The sequence below is a fragment of the Vespa velutina genome, chromosome 3 (assembly GCF_912470025.1).
Source record: "Vespa velutina chromosome 3, iVesVel2.1, whole genome shotgun sequence".
NCBI lineage: Eukaryota > Metazoa > Arthropoda > Insecta > Hymenoptera > Vespidae > Vespa > Vespa velutina.
Window position 1 is genome coordinate 5,933,770 of NC_062190.1, and position 19,622 is coordinate 5,953,391.

At 30.9% G+C, this 19,622-nt stretch overlaps 1 protein-coding gene across 2 annotated transcripts in view; it reads right to left on the bottom strand.

The window, feature by feature from the left end:
• The window catches only part of LOC124947822 (cysteine-rich motor neuron 1 protein-like), a 312,934-nt gene that overhangs the window by 81,146 nt on the left and 212,166 nt on the right, over positions 1-19,622 (bottom strand). For both annotated transcript variants that reach the window (XM_047490490.1, XM_047490491.1), the window contains exon 5: positions 8,531-8,560. In XM_047490490.1, coding sequence (XP_047346446.1) covers positions 8,531-8,560 — 30 coding nt within the window. The remainder of the gene's footprint in view (positions 1-8,530; positions 8,561-19,622) is intronic.

Genomic DNA, 19,622 nt, shown 5'->3' on the forward strand with positions numbered 1-19,622 from the left:
CTAATTATTTTATTATCATTGGCTCAAAGATATGGATTGTGTAATTCTTTTTTCTTCTTTCCTTTTTTTTTTTTTATTTATATCATATATTTTTATAATATAAATAAAAATATATTATATATATTATGTATATATATTATTATTTATATTTTATATAAATATATATATATATATATATAATAATAATGTTATTTGTAATGTCAATAATTTGAACAAGTCCAAAAACTATAAAAATTTGGAAGTTAATGTTACATAGATTTACATTTTTTAAATATAAAAAATAAATATAAGTTTATATATATATATATATATATATATATATATAAAATACACACCTATGTATATGTATATAATATTTTGATACAAAAGATATATAACTTACACCAATTTTATAATCACTGACTCTCGTAATTTATTTTGATTTGTTTTTATTTTTTTACGCTTATTTATTTTTACTTTCAACAATGTTAATACGAAACAAAATATATTTTTCAAATATAGAATGTTTTAAAAAAATTTAATTTGATAAAAGAATAAAAAATATAATAACGTGACAAAGTATTTACATATCTAAAAGGATAATTTTCGAAGATATGAAAATATAAATGTCTAACAAAATATATATATATATATATATATATATATTTAAAAAAATATTTCTTTAAACATAATGTCTTATGATGATCGTTAAAAGAAATTACTTTTCCGATTGAAGATTAGATTTGCAATATTATTAAAAGAACCTTTACGAGAACGTTACTTATCCATCAAGAAAATACACGAATAAGAATAAGGATATCGAATAAGAGGATTATTTGTAGTAGATAGAATGGCATCAATGGAATCAACAATCGCGAGATCGTTCCTGTTCTTGCTCGTTAATTAATCAATTAACATTCGTATCCGGTTAAGCGGCTTTTACAGAATTTCGGTGTTAATTTTCGAAGGGAATTTAGTCGATGGACGTAGAAGACGATAGGGGCGGAGGGAGTGGGAGAGAGTAACGGGGAAGAAAGGAAAAGGGTTGTTGAAACTGAATGACCATTCGATCGGTTCGTAACATTACGTTGAAAATGGTTTTGGAAAGGTGACTGCTTGCTAAAAGCTTAGGTAACATGAGAGTGGAACCAAGTGGAAGAGAAAAGGACAGAGATAGACAGACTGATAGACAGACAGAGAGTGAGAGAGAGAGAGAGAGAGAGAGAGAGATGAACGATCATTGCGGGAATTATCTCATCGAAGATTATCAAGTCGTTCAAATCTCTCGAGACGCATCGTTGACGAAGTTGAGCTCAGCCGATGTAGTTCAACGTCAGCTCGGTTTTATGAGAGTCCTCACCTTTTCCAAGCACTGGGAGACATTCTGGATTTGCAAATCATTTCGTTCTGATCGTAAATGAAAGAAGAAAAGTTACAGAGAGAGAGAGAGAGAGAGAGAGAGAAAGAAAGAGAGATAGGGAAACGACAGGAAAATATATTCTTTCGCGACTTCTCAGATTTATTTTATGGTACTTGAGATCTATATCGTTTATGATTTCGACATTTTACAAGATAAATCTGATAATTTCAACTCGTCTTTTATAGTTGGAGAAAAGGAATAATTATATATATAAGAAATGGACAATAAAATAATCTCGATGATTTCTACTTATGAAAAAATATTTCTTATCGATGCGAGCAAAATTAATAAACGTTTATCCATTCTATTTCTTTTCATTATTAACGAATTAATGTTATCATAAAAATGGATTCCTTGAAAAAGAAAGTGATAACAAGTAGACAGTTATCGTCTTATTAAAAAAAACAAAAAAAAAAAAAAAAAAAAGAAAAAAGAAGAGAAAGAAAAAAAACACCAAAAGGAAAAAACAGAAAAAGAACAAGAAGAAAAAAACAACAAACAAAATTACCTCCAACAACAACAACAACAACAACAACAACAACAATAATAATAATAATAATGATAATAATAATAATAATAATAATAATAATAATAATAATAATAATAATAATAATGAAAAACAAAAAAAGATCTTAAACGAATGAAGTAGATATAATGATGAAAGTTCGCAACCTTTTCTAGTACTTGATATTTGATATAATATTACATGTACATATTTACGTCATTATAAAGTTGTATAATATCAGTCCAATTATAAGTTAAAGAAGTATTGTTAAGGCAGTAGAAAAATCGATCGTAGTTATCGATAATAGAAGGTTGGTAGGCATGCTTGCGGATAAAGTTTGAAATTAATTAATCGATGCTCTCTGTTGGTGGGTGTAAAGAACGTTCGTTGCAATAAGGTAAAGAAAATAAAGGAGAAGAGAGACGAAAGAGAGAGAGAGAAAACTGAGAGAGAGGAGAAAGAGAGAAAGAGAGAAATAGAGAAAGAGAGAAAGAGAGAGAGAGAGAGAGAGAGAGAGAGAGAGAGTGAGAGAGAGAACGAAGGTCGACTGCTCGTTCGTCCTCTCTTTACTTCTCTACTCGTTTAATAGAACTAATTACTTAATGCTTCCTGACGCGCGGATCGGTTTAACTTTTACCGCGTTCAACTTACCGCTACTACAAGCTTTCACTCCTACACCCCCTCCCTTTCCCTTCCTTTGCCCTTATGCCCCTTACTCCGTCCCTCTCTTCTTCCTCCTCATCATCATCACTACCACCACCACTCTTCCTTTTCGTTCCTTTCTCACTCTCTCTCTCTTTCTCTCTCTCTCTCTCTCTCTCTCTCTTTCTCTCTTTCTCTCTCTCTATCTCTCTTCCCTCCCCCACGTGTTCTCTTCTCTCTACCTTACTCTTAACAGCGCGATTTCAACTTCGATAAACCGTGGCTGAGTTTGAAGTCCTCGTCGGTAAATTCGATTCGTTTGAACGTTTTACCTTATCTCGCGGTTTAGGACATGATTTCGTTTATTCGTTAAACGAGGGACACTTTATTCAAGCGAAAGATATAATTGTATTGGAGATGAGCTATTGATTAATGTTTTCTTTTTTTTTTTTGTTAATTTCTTTTTCTCCTCAGTTTTTCATTTTTCTTTGGATTTTTCTTTTCTTTCTTTCTTTCTTTCTTTCTTTTTTTCTTTTTTTTTTTTTATCGATCTTGACAAAATTCTCGAGAATTTATAATATTATTATAATAATTTTTGTTATATATGCACAGTTAATTTTGACACGACAAAAAATGTCAATGGAAAATTTCAACTTGGAGAATTCAATCTTGATTTGATGAATACATCCTGTTTTTGGATTATTCATAGATATATGTATTTGACTCGTTTATTAACTCTTTGGAGTTGAGTTAAAAACTGTCCCATCTTTTACTAAGCCCTTTTTATTCATGGGGAGATATATTTTTTAATCTCACCTTGTAAAGTTGAAGTTACTCATAGTCATACAATTTAATATTTTATTTTATTTCGAATAATTGAAATGAACGTTATTTTCTTCATTTTTTCCATTTTTTCCATTTTTTTTTTTTTATCCTTTTATATTAAAAAAGAAATTCTGTGCAACTTGGATTTTCATTTTCTTTAAAAATCGTGCACCTTAAGAAGTTAAAAGAAATATACGACATAGATGTCGAAGAAAATTCAAAATAAAATTCAAAGAAAAAATTCAAAATAAAATTCAAGAATTATCCCTTGTAACATATTTATTATATAATTGTATGGATTATCTAACGATATCAATTTCTTCAAATATATTTATATATGTGTTATATATGGATACACGGAACATGATGATGCATGCGTGTATACAAATATATCTGTAATGTGTACCTCTACGTAAATATGTATATATACATACGTACATACATACGTACGTATCTCTATGTACAAAAGAAGTACGACGAGGATCTTGAAATATTTCAATTTTTATTATCGATATGGAGAGATCGAAGATTTATATAGTCGAAGTTTACCATAAAGGGAAGACAAAAGTCAGACTAACATTCGCTATGGAATCTATGAAATTTTGCCGCAAAAGCTTTTGGTATATATTCTTACGGCGTAGTGTCAAGAAAGATAGTAAGTCTTCGACTACTACAACGGCGACATCGACTTCCGGAAAAGAAGATATTGAATTCGAGAAGCGCGTGAATCATTTTTATCATGGGATTCTTTCTTTCTTTCTCTCTCTCTCTTTCTCTCTCTCTCTTTCTTTTTTTCTATCTTTCACAGAGAATCCGCCACGAGCAAGGTAGAAGATCGTTCTCTCTCATCAAATATTCAATCGAAGTTTACAAAGCGTACGTTCGACGTGCATGAATCTCATTGCGTTTGTCTACCTTTTCTTCTTTTCCATCCTTATCCCTCTTCTACCCCTTCCTCGTACCACTTTCGGTTATGAAACTCCAATTTTTACAAGTCGTTCGTTTCGTGCTTTTTCTTTCTTTTTTTTTTTTTTTTGTTTTCGAATGACGATGTACGACGATTCGATCAATATTATTATTATTATTATTAATTTATGATAAGTATTTTGTAAAATAAATATTTTGCAAATAAATACGTATCTATATGAATGTTATTTTGATGGGTATATAATAATTAAGCGTATTAAGTATTTCGATCTTAGTTGAGTCATTCATATTACATAATGATATTTTATTATAAATATTTAACGTATCTGTTTAAAATACTGAAGAAATGTTTAAATGTATCTAAGCTTAAATAAATAATAGCCTATTTTTTCTTCGCTTTTTTCTCTTTTTTTTTTTTTCTTTTTTTTTTCGAGTAGAAAAATCATTTCTTATAGATCGTTTTTGGAGAATGACGAATGGAGAAACAATGAAACGAACTAAAAAAGGGAAAAGAGAAAATGGAGAATTGAAAGAGAGGGGGAATAAAAGAAAAAAAAAAAAAATTGATCGGACATTTTTATCATTATCGTGGAATCTGCTTTTTTTTCTCTCTGTTGCCGTCCTTGCACGCTTTTTTTTTTTAATTTCATATTCTTTATCGACGACGATGAACGAGATTAAAATTAGAAGATGAATGAAAAAAAGGGTCAATGAAATTGTAGCCTTTTGTCGTTGTTCAGTCACGTCGAGAAAATTTAAATAAATAACTTGAAGCTTCGCGGACGATTTTTCATCGATGCAACGAGACGTACAACATGCACACGTTGCATGTTATGTTTTTATACGAACGAATAGTCTCACACAATATTTTAATAGAAAAAGTATTAAAAAATATGTATAATATATATAATAAAGATAAAAATAATAAAAAGATTATTATGTCTAACATTTTAACAGTTCTTCCTTGGCAATCTCATATTTCAATCATTTTCAAGTTTCACATTATTATTAGACTAGCAATGTAAGTATATGGTATAAAATGATTGGTATATGACGAAGGGATATGAAAAATAATCAGTCGTTAAGTTAATTTAATTTTTCACATAATTATGTCAATAGTATTTTAAAGAGAATTGTTTTTATAAATCTTGTATATATATTTGTTTTGTAGAAAGTGAAAATTTGCATTGATTATTGTATTCAAAATTAGAATTTTAGTTTGAAAAAGAGCTTCCTTGCACAAAAATGCAGGAACATTTCATAGAAATACGTAGCATTAAATAACATTTAATTTTGTCCTATGACATTTTTTTTCGATCTCCAATCCTTTCAAAGACATAGCTCGCCCCAATTCCGTGGAACACCATATATGTATATATATATATATATTTTTTTTTTTATTATAATATATTACGTTAATATATTATATATATTAATTCATGCAATTATGTATAAATTATCTCTGTCATTTTTATGTTGAAATATGTGGATATGAAAAGTACGAAGAATAATTACATTCATATAGTATGTATGAAAAATTATATGAGCGATACTTTACTTAGACTTTTTTTTATAATGTATTTAATTCTATATCATCATCAGTTCATAGTCATTTATATACTTTGTTATTTATTCCGTTATTTTTAATCTATTCACAAATATCGTATGAAAGTATTATAATGCCTTAGTATACTTACGTACGTATTTACGTATGTATGTAGATACATATGAGGACGAATAGAGATTTTCCTTTCCTTTTAGTTTTGAAAAAAAACAAAAAAAAAAAAAACAAAAAAGAAAAGAAAAGAATTAATATTAAATATTAAAGCCGAGATTTCTGTCTTTCTCATCTTACTCTGACGAAACGAGACTTTCAACGAATCAGTCTTTTTAAATAACACGAGGACACGGAAGCCCAGAAGTGAAGAAAAATTAGAAATAATAGTGAACAGTTTGCCGACGTCTGGCTTATGGCGACGTAATTTTTGCTCTATCGTCGTCATTCTCGAATACTTAAATACATACCTGTATATATGCATACATACATACATACATACATACATACATACATACATACATATATATATATATATTCCTATGTATATACTTCATACCTGCGGCAATACGTACATTGCGCTCAAAAATGGCACGCGAGTTTCGCATTCTCTCGTGGTTATTTTTCTTCGTTTGCGACAGGAACTAGAAAAAAGTACGCTTGAGTAAAGGAAGAAAAAAAGAAAAAAAAAAAAAAAAAGAAAAAAATTTTGTACTACGACGAGGTTAAAAATTATTTTCCACGTAATCCCTCCTAGTTACCACTACAGTGAACAGACAAAGGTCTTCTTAAATTTCAAACTCCAATTCCATGGAAAATTTTTTACTACAACTTTACTTATTTTATTCTATTTAATTTTTTCTTCTTTTTTTTTCTTTTTCTTTTTTTTTTTTTTTTTTTTTTTTCGTTAACTTTTTAATGCTTTACCTCTTCTTTTACTTTTCAGCGTAACAAATACATGCATAGATACATATCTTGTATGTTTGAGCATGCACGCTTATGCAGTATGATTCGTTTACATGAAAACGTTCGAACATCTCATGACGTATGAGCGTGTTAACGTTTGAATATATGGAGAAAAGAGAAAAGAGAAAAAAGAAAAAAAAAAAAAGAAAAGAAAAAGAGAAAGTTCATTGGAAAACAGGAAAATGAGATCTTTTATTATTTTTTTGTTCTTTTTTCTTTTTTTTTTTTTTTTTTTATATTTCTCTATACCACTATACCACTTACTTTGTTCTTTGAACACTGTGAACGTTATAAATTATTCCTGGCAAAATTCCGGGTCATAATAATTTTGAATATATCTTTTTTCGAATGAAAAGAAAGACGAAAAAATCGGAGAGAAAAAGCATTTGCACCGGGGGTTTTTTTCTTGTTTTTTTTTTTTTTTTTTTTTTTTTTCTTTGACGTGTGCGAAGTATAAGAAAAAAAAAAAAAAAAAAACAAAAAGAAAAAAAAAGAAAAAGAAACAGAAAAAAAAGTAAAAGAAAGAAAACGCCGTGCTTGATTTTCTTTCTTTTTCTTTTCTTTGTTTATTCTCTTCTTTCTTTTTCTTTTTTTTTTCTTTTTTTTTTTTTTTTTTATTTTTTATTTTCACAGACAAACGAACCGATGAACGGTGGAATATTCTTTTGGATGTCGTTTTTGTTTTTGTTGTTGTTATAGTTGTTGTTTGTTGGGTGAATCAAATGAAAACGAAGACATGTGCTCCCTCGTATGTGAAATCATTTTAGAATCGATTTGTTTTTTCCTTTCTTTTTCTTTTTTTTTTTTTTTTTTTTATATTATCTTTTCTTCTTTCTTTTTCTTTTTTTTTTTTTTATTGTTTTCTTCCATTTATCTCTCCGTCCGTTTTTAGCCGTTTTTCTTCTTGCCAACTCTTTCGCTCATCGCATTACACGACGTGTAACGTCGTGTTTCACGTCAAAACCGAGAAGCCGGTTGCTTGCGAAAAGCAACGAGTCGATTCTTCTTTGTTAACGTGGAATGATCGCGTTTGTTTCATTTCTGCTACAATTCTTGTTAGTGTGCTGAAGCGTAAAGGGTTCTGCGTTACAAAACTTAAATGTCACGCAAAAGTGAGTCATTCTTTACTATCATCACAAAATTTCAAGAAAGCGAGACACAGGAGAAAGAAAGAGAGAGAGAGAGAGAGAGAGAAAGAGATATGTAAATTTGATTTAAGCCTGACGATTTGAAAGTACATAAAAGTAAATTTACAAGAAGTTCATAAGTTAAATTGAAAATAAGAATTAAAATAATGATTAAAATTATTATAAAATTAGAATTGAAAGAATTTTTTTTATCAAAAGTCAATCGATCGTTTTCCAAACGTTAATATCAGTTATTTCAGTAAAAAAATAAATATATTTTTGAATTTTAAATTATAAAGAAATATATACATAATTAAGTATTTCATCATTCGCAATTTATTATATATACGAATTATAAATAGGAGATAATTAAGTATATCTAGTCATTAATAATCAACGTGCTTGTATATAATAAGTCGATAAATTAAAACACTCCTTGTTCGTAGGATAAATTATTCACAATTAATTATTCACTTGTTATATATTTATAGTTATTTATATCATATCTTATATTAGAAGTAAAAATGTATTCTCCCTCAAGTAAAATCGTTTAAAAATTATAATAATATCGATATGTGACTTACGATTGGAAGGTGTGTCAGGAGCTGCAGTTGCTGAAAAAAAGAAAAACAAATCGAGAGATTAGATAAGCTAAATATAATACAATAATACACGTTAAATAATAATAATACACGTTAAATATAATAAAACGATTATCATATTATATTCATTATCGATTGTAATTTTTTTAATCACTCGTTGTAATATTTACTTTAAAAAATATTTTTCGGAGATTTGTATTCAAACATTTCATTTTGATTGTAATTTCATTTGAAAATTTACATGCATATACTTATATATAGATAATATATAAATCATCATATTATATATATTATTGATTGTAAATTTTTTAATTACTTCGTAAAATTTACTTTGAAAAATATCTTTTAAAGATTCACTTTCAAACATATCGTTATTATTGTAATTTCATTTTAAACTTTCTATGCAAACATTTATATACAGATAATATATAGATAATATATAGATAATATATAGATAAATATATACGTATTTGTGGATAGAATATTTTTAATGTCAATGTTCTCTCTCTCTCTCTCTCTCTCTCTCTCTCTCTTTCTCTCTCTTTCTCTCGTTTGATTAAATCGAATTAAATCGTCGATATCGACTTCAGCGTGACTAGCAATAGAGAAAAAGATCTTGAATTGAGAATCTCGAAAAAAGACAGATAGATAGAGATAGAAAATGAGGAAAGAAAGATTGAAAAGAATCGCGAGTCTTATAACTTTCGTTCCTCCTTTTTTTTTCTTGTCTTTTTTCTTCCTTTCTTTCTTTCTTTCTTCCTTTCTTTCTTTCTTTTTCTTTTTCCGTGGGTGAGTATGAATCGTATTACACGAGGAGGAATACCCCTTCTTCTCTTCTTTTTCATCCTCTTGAACCATCCAAGACGTCGTTTCCTAATAAGCGAACCGTGTCGCGTCTACTTCCTTTCAGACACAGCCAACCGAACGAAAGAACGAAGAAAAAAGGAGCGAGCGAGATGGAGAGTTGTAAATGAGCGACTAAAAAGGCGACACGAATCTCGCGAATAGTAACGTCGAGACTGTGAATGACGAAGATGACGTTATTCCGAAGAACGAAAAGTATCCTTCTTCTTGTTCCTTTTCTTTTTCTTTTTTTTTTTTTTTTTATTTTACTCTTTTTTATTCCGTTCTTTTGGAAATCTTTTCACCAAAAGCATTTTTTATCAGGCATATTTATCATAGAATGCTTATTGCTAGCTTTTCAAAATGAAAAGAACTCTTGTTGATTATATATTATTTCTTCTTCTATTTTTTCAAAATTATTATATTATTATTTTTCTTATTATTATTAGTTATTTATTATTATTATTATTATTTATTATTATTATTATTATTATTATCTTATACAATTATACATAGAGAGAAAGATCGGATGATTATAATTTTATATAATTTAATAACGTGTAATATGACATTTCTGACTATTGGGGGAAGCTGTTTGGAAAAAAAAAGAAAAAAAAATTTTCTTGTTGTTTACACATTTTTTCAAAATTAATATTATTATTATTATTATTATATCTATTGTTATTATATCATTATTTTTATTACTGATATAAATTTTATTAATTCGAAATTTATTATGAATATAAAATTATGTATTAAAGAATGTAATCGATGATTATAATTTTCATAACTTCTAATAACATCTCTGACTATTGTTATCTTTTTATTGAGAAGATATAATTCCTATTGATTTATTAATAACATATTACACGCACTTCTTCTTTTTTCAAAATAATAATAATTATTATTATTATTACTATTATTATTATTATTATTATTATTATTATTATTATTATTATTATTATTATTATTATTATTATTATTATTATTATTGATATCGTAGGATCATGTATAGAACGATAGATGATAATTTTTATAATAATGCAGAATAACATTTTTATTTAACAATTTTAAACGATTAACAGTTGATAGCCAGGTCAGATTTGATAAAAGAGAAAAAGAAGAAAAATTCGACGTCTTCTCGTTTCTCTATATAAGGAAGAAGTAAATGAGCTTGTCTCTTTCGTAGTATACGCACATGTACATGTTAAAAGTGAAAGAAAGTCAGGTAGTTCGGTTCATTTTTGACCTACTTGGAAGATGCGAGCCATCTGTATCTATCTCTCCTACCAGACCCTCGTTAACTAGGCTGGTTAAGGGTGAAAAGTGGGCCAGATTACTTTTCCAAGCTTTCTACCACCTATTTCCTTCATCTCTCTCTCTCTCTTTCTCTCTCTCTCTCTCTCTCTCTCTCTTTCTTTCTCTTTCTCTCTCTCTCTCTCTCTCTCTCTCTCTCTCTTTCTTTCTCTTTCTCTCTCTCATTCTGTCTCTGCTAACAGATTTCTTCTCCCTCTCTTTCTCTTTCTCTCTGTCTCTCTTTTTCTCTCTCCTTCCTCTTTCCATCTTTTCTCTTTTTTTTTTTTTTTCTTTCATTTTTTCTTTTTTTTATAATCCCGACTTCTTACTTTAAATCCCTCGACAAGATCCTCTACTCGAGTCATTCCTTTCGAATTTTCCACGTTTCAGATAAACTAGAGGAATCTCTTTAATCTAACATTATTTTCGTTCAAAGGCATACAGATTTTCATCGAAAGTTTTTCCTTATGGACGAATAAAAATACGTTCTGAGATGTAGACGGACATAGAAAGAGAGAAAGAGAAAAAGATGGAGAAAGGAAGAGAGGGAGAGAAGAAAAGATATTTTTATGCGATTTTCATATTTGTTTTCAATTATTTTTTTTTAATTTTTTCTTTCTTTTTTGTTTTCTTTTCTTTCTTTCTTTTTTTTTTTTTTTGTTCATTCATCCCTTTTGAATTAAAATCTTTTATACTCATTAACTATACAATTATCCTAGTTACAAAAGTACTTCGAACGAGACGTTCTTTACGTCAATATGAATTCTTCATTGCCCCATGAACTATAGCTATGCTATGTTATTACCAGCTACGAACTATTGTTTTTACACTCAAAGAGTATAATTAATCTTTCGTTTCGTGTTTATGAGATTTCCTACGACACATAGATCGTTATGTGTTTATGAGCAAACGCAGAATGGAATAAAAAATCGATGAGAAATCGGTAAAAAAAATCGTTTTTGTCTCACTCTCTTCCTCTCTCTCTCTCTCTCTCTCTCTCTCTCTCTCTCTCTCTCTCTCTTTCTCGTTATATTCGTCGATTCGTTGATACAGTTTTTCTTTCTCTCTCCTCTTTTTTTTCCCCCATTACCGATAGTTTCCGCGTATCTCGTTTTCTCGTTACCCGCATCGGCTAACGCATATATTGTTCTTCATTTAAATCTAACATTAATTACTTTGACCCCACCCCCATTGCATTGCCCTTTTTCCCGTGTTTCTCGTGTAATAAAAAAAAAAAAAAAAAAAAAAAAAAAAAGAAAAAAGAAAAAAAAAAAAATAAAAAAGAAAAAAAAAGAAAAGAAAAAGAAAAAAATAAAAAATATACGATAAAAAAAAAAAAGAAAACGAAGAAGAAGGAAAGGAAGGATAGAATGGAAAGGGAGGGGGAAAAAAAAGAAGAAGAAGAAATTAGATAAAGGGAAGAAAACGAACAAACCAAAGGAAAAAAAGAAATAAAAGAATATACGAAGAAGTAATTTTTTAACGTCACCGCCACGCCAGCCATCGCCTTCAACTAATTTTCCCTTTTTCGATCCGCCCTTTTCTTCTCTTCTCTTCTCTTCTCTTCGGTCGTTCTTTAATTGCCTTCGTCCCTCGAGTCTCCCTTTAAGATTTACGCATCGCGTCTTTTTAACGCCACAGAATATCTTTTCATTTCCCTCCAACAAGATTTATGCTATTTGCGTGAATTTTTTTCATTAAATATCGCGGACTCGTCCATTCCTCTGTCGTCGTTCGTCTATGTGCGTGTACGCGAAAACAAGGATAACGGAAAAATTAAATTATTCAGTCGTTCTCGAAAAAAAGAAGAAGAAAAAAAAAAAAAAGAAAAAAAAGAAGAAAGAAGAAAAAAAATATAGTAGAAAGTTAGAGTACCAAAATTTCGATCGTTCACGAATCGAAATGGTTATTATCGTATTACGTTACGTTACGTGACATATACCTCCAGTTAGATGAACAGTTCGATAAAAAAAAAAAAATATTCGATCGACGAGAATCTCGTTCCTACGGATTGAATTCTCGATTCCACGACGACTGGGTACGTCCAATCGCATTTTCAACGCGACCGAAGAATCCGATTTTGAAAAATCGTAGTGGCGCCGGACGAATTCATCGATTGGAACGAATTTCGCCTTTTTTTGTTTCTTTTTCTTTCTTCCCTTTTTTTCTTTTTTTTTTTTTTTTTTTTTTTTGTTTCGTCTCTTTCTCGTTCATCTCTTCCTTCTCTTTTTCTTGCACGTATATTTTTTGTTTTGTTTCGCGTTTAATCGATCGGATTGTACGTTTAGAAATTTCGTCGATCATTGACAAGTTCATTCGTCGACGAATACGCTGGCGCAATCCTTTTAATACCGAAAAGATCCTTTTAACATTATTCAGATTGTTATCTTACGTATAACGAAATTATATATATATATATATATATATATATATATATATGTATATATATATATATGTATGTATGTAGGTTCATATAATGGTATATGCGTTAGAAAATCATAATAATGTTAGTTAGAGTAATATTATTCGAAAGATATGCTGTAATATTTTCATCGTCAAAATGTTTCTCCTAGTCGATGTTTGAATTATGTATAGTAATTATTCGATGCATTGAAAGCTCTAACTAATAGGACTCATTGCTTCTTCCATATATTTCAACAAGCGGGTTGATTATACGCTTCTTCCCTAATTAAGCTTAACCTTTTACATATATACATACACATACTCGCTCTCTCTCTCTCTCTCTTTTTCTCTCTCTCTCTCTCTCTATTTTTTTCTCTCTCTCTCTCTCTCTCTTCCTCATTTCCATCAACATTTTCACTATCATCGCCGTCTCTTTCCCATCTTCGAAGTTCTCCTTCTCCGGACTTCTTCGCGTGCACAGACCGTAAATAAAACGTGTTTCGCCGTTTCTCCGTCGCTAGCTCACCCTCCTTTACCAACAGCCAACTCTCTCCAGAGCATCTTTTCCCTTTTGCTAGAAGAACCGTCAGTTGCATTTCGACGAGAGATATTTCTCACAGACCGCTCGTGAATTTCTTCTTCGCAATTTCTTCATATTATTCTCTCTCTCTCTTTTTCTCTCTCTCTCTCTCTTTCTCTCTTTCCTCTCTCTCTCTCTCTCTCTCTCTCTCTCTCTATCTATCTTTCTATCTATCTTTTTAAGGTAAAGCAAGAGAGAAAGGAGATACGAAAGATTTTGCCTCTTTCCTTTTACAACTTCCCCCCTTTATCCGTCATATAGTGCATTCTTTTTTACTTTCCCTCCCCCCTCTCGCTCTCTTTCTCCCTTCCTGTTCCTCTTTCTCTCTCTTTCTTCTTGTTCCTCTTCTCTCTCTCTCTCTCTCGCGCTTTAATGCCTTCTGCCATATATCCTTCTCTCTCTCTCTCTCTGTCTCTTGTACTTTCATGCCTTCTATCATATATTCTTCTTTCTCACTCTTTCTCTTTCTATTTCTATTTCTATTTTTCTTATTCTCCATCTTTTTACCTTCTCCACCGCCTTTCGTTGCTCTGTCTCGCCTTTATATCCGACTTCCGTCGAAAGAACGATTTTACGTCATGGATTTACGGGGCTAATAAATCACCGCGAATATTTTCGAATCCTCTCGAAAGTACCAGTAAGATACTTTTTCTTCTACTTTTTCTCTCTCCATCTCTCTATATCTCTATCTCCCTCTCTTTTTCTTTCTCTTACTTTTTTCGTTCGTTCGTTCTTTCTTTCTTTCTTTCTTTCTTTCTTCTTTTTCCTTCTTTCTTTCTTTCTTTTCTTGTCGATCTATCTTACATCCTTGCCTCGTTCCATATTCATTTATATTATTTTTCCGTAAGTTCGCGACATCGAGAGATACAAAATGATGTTATTGAATTGGAATAAATCTTGAAATTATTTAAACGAGGATCGAAACTAATTGAAAGATTTCTTTCTCTTTCTCTCTCTCTCTCTCCCTCTCTCTCTCTCTCTGAGCGACAAAACGTTCGTTATCTTTGTTATTTTCTATTTTTTATTCCTCTAACATGTCGGTATCTATATACGTATATATACGTTAACTGGAGCTTTTTTGAGCTTTAAATAAAAAAGCCAGAAAAAAGAGAAAGACATAGAGAATTGTTCGATCCATCTGAATTTCAATTTGTTCGAAGTTACTTTACGTTAAATAAAATCTCTCTCTCTCTCCCTTTCTCTCTTTCTTTTATGATGAACTTGCGGTGGTTAGTAAAAGAAAAAAAAATATTCTTTGTAGGACATTCAATCGGATAGATACGAGTAATTTGCATGTACACAAGTGTTTATATTCTTTCTAAAGGAGTGAAAGAAAAGAGAGGAAAAAGGAAGAGTATAGAGGAAAAGAGAGAGAGAGAGAGAGAGAGAGAGAGAGAGAGAGAAAGGAGGGGTGAAGGAAAAAAGAGGTAAGCTCGAATTTCTCTAATGAAACAAGCCGAATATCAATGATTTCTTTAAATCATTTTACAATAAACAAATCGATGTGGTTTTAAACAAAAGGAAGAAAGAGAAAGTATCTATGATGGGAAATAGATACATATGTATATATATATGTATATATATATGTGTGTGTGTGTGTGTGTGTGTGTGTGTATGTATGTGTATGTGAGACGGGGAGAGAGAAAGAAATGGAAAAAAATGGTCAGGCAGCTTTTAAATTTTTCGATACATCCATCAACGAGATATCGAAACAAAATGGTTGCATCCATTAGTTATTTTCCTGTGTAGAAAATAATGTCAAAGTGGTGATATCGATCGTGATATCTCTATATAAATATATAAATTCTTTCGCATTATTTTGATGATTTTTCGTTCGAGTTATTGAAATACTTGCAATAAATTAAGAATTCAAATCCATTAACCATTTTAATTCGGATCCGGTATTATTGTATAAGCTAGGATCGTTAATTGAATTATATTGTATTTTAATTTGATGGAAATAATTTTAAAAGAGGCTATTTTGATCTTTTTTCTTTTTTTACAATTCGTACGAACACTCATAAATTTTTCCTGTCGTCGGTTTTCTTTAGACGACGTTCGAATAATCTTCAATCATTGCGTGAAAGTCGGTGTATTGAGTTTTGAAGAGTTATTTTGTAATTAGCGTAGACGGCCGAGATTTTAGTGGATTGCCAAAGAGGATTCTCTCCGTTATGTTATTTGTTCATTACACGCCCGAAAACAGACGACCGACGGTGTTTGCATATTATAATGTATGTAAATGCCGAAGTCTCAGTGGAGAAGTAAGATTGAGGTAGTAACATTCGTTCGTTCATTTCCTCTTGCTCTTGAGCTTGGGCTGCCTCTGTCTCTTTCGCTATCTCTGTCTTTGTCTCTGTCCTCTATCTCTGTCGTTGTCGCTCGCGCGCACACATCGTAGGTTCTGATAAAATATTTGACTAACGGGGCTTCCTTAGATTCACTTATGTTGGGAAATAGTCCCTGGGTATGGGTACTCCGATGAAAAGAGATGGACCACTAAAACGAGAGAAGGAAACAGAGAGAGAAAGAGAGAGAGAGAGAGAGAGAAAGAGAGAGAGAGAGAAAGAGAGAGAGACAGAGGGAAATATATAGTAGAACTTATGCAAAAGCTCATATCAGAGATAGTAGAAGAAACAACGTGCCCTCCCTCCCTCCCTCCTCCTCACTCTCTCTCTCTCTCTCTCTCTCTCTCTCTTTCTCTTTCTCTTTTATAAAGTTCTCCTATGTAAATTTTCCGGTGAAATTGAAACACGTCGGTTTTACTCTCGACATAATGGATTCCTTTTTGAACTCTAACTTGTTTTCCGTGCTCACTGGCACGCAATGATCCTCGAAATGTGCCGTTAGTTCCATCGAAATGCTTTTTTTCTCTCGAAGAAAATTTTCCAAGTAGTAGAAGTCGCATACAATCTATATCGTATGCGAGTATATGACGTATGCAGGTTACATGACGTCATCAGAGATAAAATTTACTTGATGCATACACGCGAAAGAATCTTATTTTTCCATTTTCCTTTCTTTCTCTTTTTTATTCTTCTTCTGTCTTTTGGTATTCTTTTTTTATTTTCATTTTTTTTTTTTTTTTATTTCTTTTTTTCTTTTGGTTATTTTTTCTTGTTTTTGTTTTTGTTTTGTTTTAATTAAACGACTCCGATTAGGAATCCAATGAGAATCGTAGTTAACGCATTAACGTTGAGAGATCGTCAGAAACTTTAAGAGACGCATTCGATTTATGATGTATCGTTAAAATAACGTCGCCGACAGTCTGTTCGTTTATCGTGTTTTTTACGATACTCGTATACGACAGATGAAAAAACAACACGATAGGATGATGATATAAAAAAAAAAAAAGATAGATAGCTAGATAGCTAGATAGATATATAGATAGATAGATAGAGAGAGAGAGAGAAAGAGAGAGAGAGAGAGAGAGAGAGAGAGAGAGTGAGAGAGAGGAAGGGAGAAGAAAAAAAAATGAATGGGATGACTCGCCAGCATACAATTTCTAGATTTCGAGGGAAAAATGTTTATCTCTTGCATCCCCGTCGAACCCTCTTGAAATCTGCTCAATGGATTTCGAGGCGGACCTTTCGAGTGACTCTCGAGACTCTTTATCTCTCTCTCTCCCTCTCTCTCTCTCTCTCTCTCTCTCTCTTTCAAATTTCGAGCCGAGCCGAGCCGAACTGAGTCGTAACAGCTTCGGCTTTTATCGACGTATTCCTGATTCATTTTCGAATTGGACCGTGAGAGTCAACCCCTCTCTCTTTCTCTCCCTCTCTCTCTCTCTCTCTCTCTCTCTCTCTCTCTCTCTCTTTATTAATAGGCGTTTGTCTCATGCCAGAGGATCGTTCTACACAAACGAAACCTTTGCGCAGCCGATAACAGACATATTGTAATTAATGACCATTTCCGTTTTCCACAGACTCTCGAACTCGACATTTTCTCATTCGTTACGACAAAGATTTTTTTTCTTCTTTTTTTTTTTTTTTCTTTTTCTTTTTGTTTTAAGGAACAAGGATCGTCCTTATCTTCGTTTCTCTTTTTTCTTTTCTTTCTTTTTTTTTTCTATGAAGAATTTTATAAAATTAGTATTTTCTTTTTTTCCTGTTCTTCTTTTTTTTTTTTTCATCTCAGATAAGACCAACAGCACTTTGCTTATATAGGATACATATAGAAACAAGATATGGCAAGTTAAAAAAGAAATATTATTTTTTTATTAATTATCATAATATTTTTTTTTTCTTTCTCTCTTTATCATACCACAAATTATATTTTTCGTTTCTCTTTATAAAAAGTATCGAGTGGATACATACATAAAATATTAATAATTCTTGAAATGAAATTTCGATGAAAAGTAACTCGCTATTGACAGTAAGTAAATAGATCTTATGGAAAGACAAAATGCTTCTCGTTGAAATCATTCAAATTAGAAGGTAGTATATGTCGATTAATGATCCAGAAACAAGCTCGTTTATATTTTCTATAATAGCTTTCCTCTTCTCCTCTCTCTCTCTCTCTCTCTCTCTCTCTCTCGTACATGTAGTCATACTTCTAAATCGATATTTCATTTTCTGAAGAAAGGCTATGTGTAAAGTTATAAACACGTGTATACACATACGTGTTACGTGTCTAGCACGATGTATGTGTTTTTTTTTTTCTTTCTCATATCGTTCCGATCGATAGAGAACACTATTAACGTTTATCGTTTCAACGATAACAATTCGATCCTATTAAATTCTTTTGATTTATACTCAGTAAGAGCTTTCATCGACTCATCATTACGCGTTCTACTGTTTATTATGTTTACTGTATCATATTGTTTCATTGTGAAATTTTTGAAATAACATTTATTATTGTCACGAATCAATAATCAATAATTCACCGTCATCGTGAGAAAAAGAGAAAGGTAGAAAATAAAAGAGGGACAGAGAGAGAGAGAGAGAGAGAGAGAGAGAGAGAGAAAAAGAGAAGAAAGAGAGATAAAAAAAAAAGCAATGAACGATAAACCGATCATATATGATATACACATATATAGAAGAAAAAAAACGACACATGTTTTTTTCTTTTTTTCTTTTGTTAATAGAAAAAATAAATTTCATTCATGATAAATATCATTCTAATTTCTAGAATTATATATGAATGTTTATATCTGGAAAGAAAAAAATAAAAGAGATGTTAAAGCTAGTTGGGTAATGTTTTTTATTTATTTATCTATTTTTTTTTTTTTTTTTCCAAACTACCAAAGTAAATTATCATTTTAATTGAACGAAGTTAATTCTATGTTTTTATTCTTTTTTCTTTTCTTTTTTTTTTTTTTTTTACTTTGGTCGAAGAATATTTGTCGTCTCGGGTCTCGTTTAAGAGTAATTTTTAATTAAAAATTGAATACGAGGGAAAAGAAAGCGGAGGACCAGTTTAATTCCCTTTGGAAAGAAATCTGAAACGTTAAAAGAAAAAGAGAAAGAAAGAAAGAAAGAGAATGCATCGTTTTTGTAGTCGCTTTTTGCTAATCCCTTTCACTCGTTTCCTAATTCTGCCTGCTTTTCCGACCATCCGTTGCATTCTCATTGCAACGGATTAACGCGTCAGGAAGAAGTTTTATTTGTCTGCAATCGAACTATTAGCCCTTTCTCTCTCTCTCTCTCTCCCTCTCTCTCTCTCTCTCTCTCCCTCCCCTCTCTTTTTATTTTTCCTTATTATTTCCTTCTTTCTCCTACCTTCTCTCTCTCTCTTTTCTTTTTTTTTTTTTTCTTTTCTTTCTTCATCTTTCTATTTTTCTCGTTGATGATAAAACGTCACCTCTCGAGCTCCGACGAATTTTTAATCCCATCCTAGTAATATCTGCTTATCCTTCCGAGAGGCGAAACGAGTCGAGCGTTAATCGAGTTCTCCGTAAGATCGTAATCCTTTTACGAGTCCCCGTTCAATCACGAATAAGATTACTCGTCTACG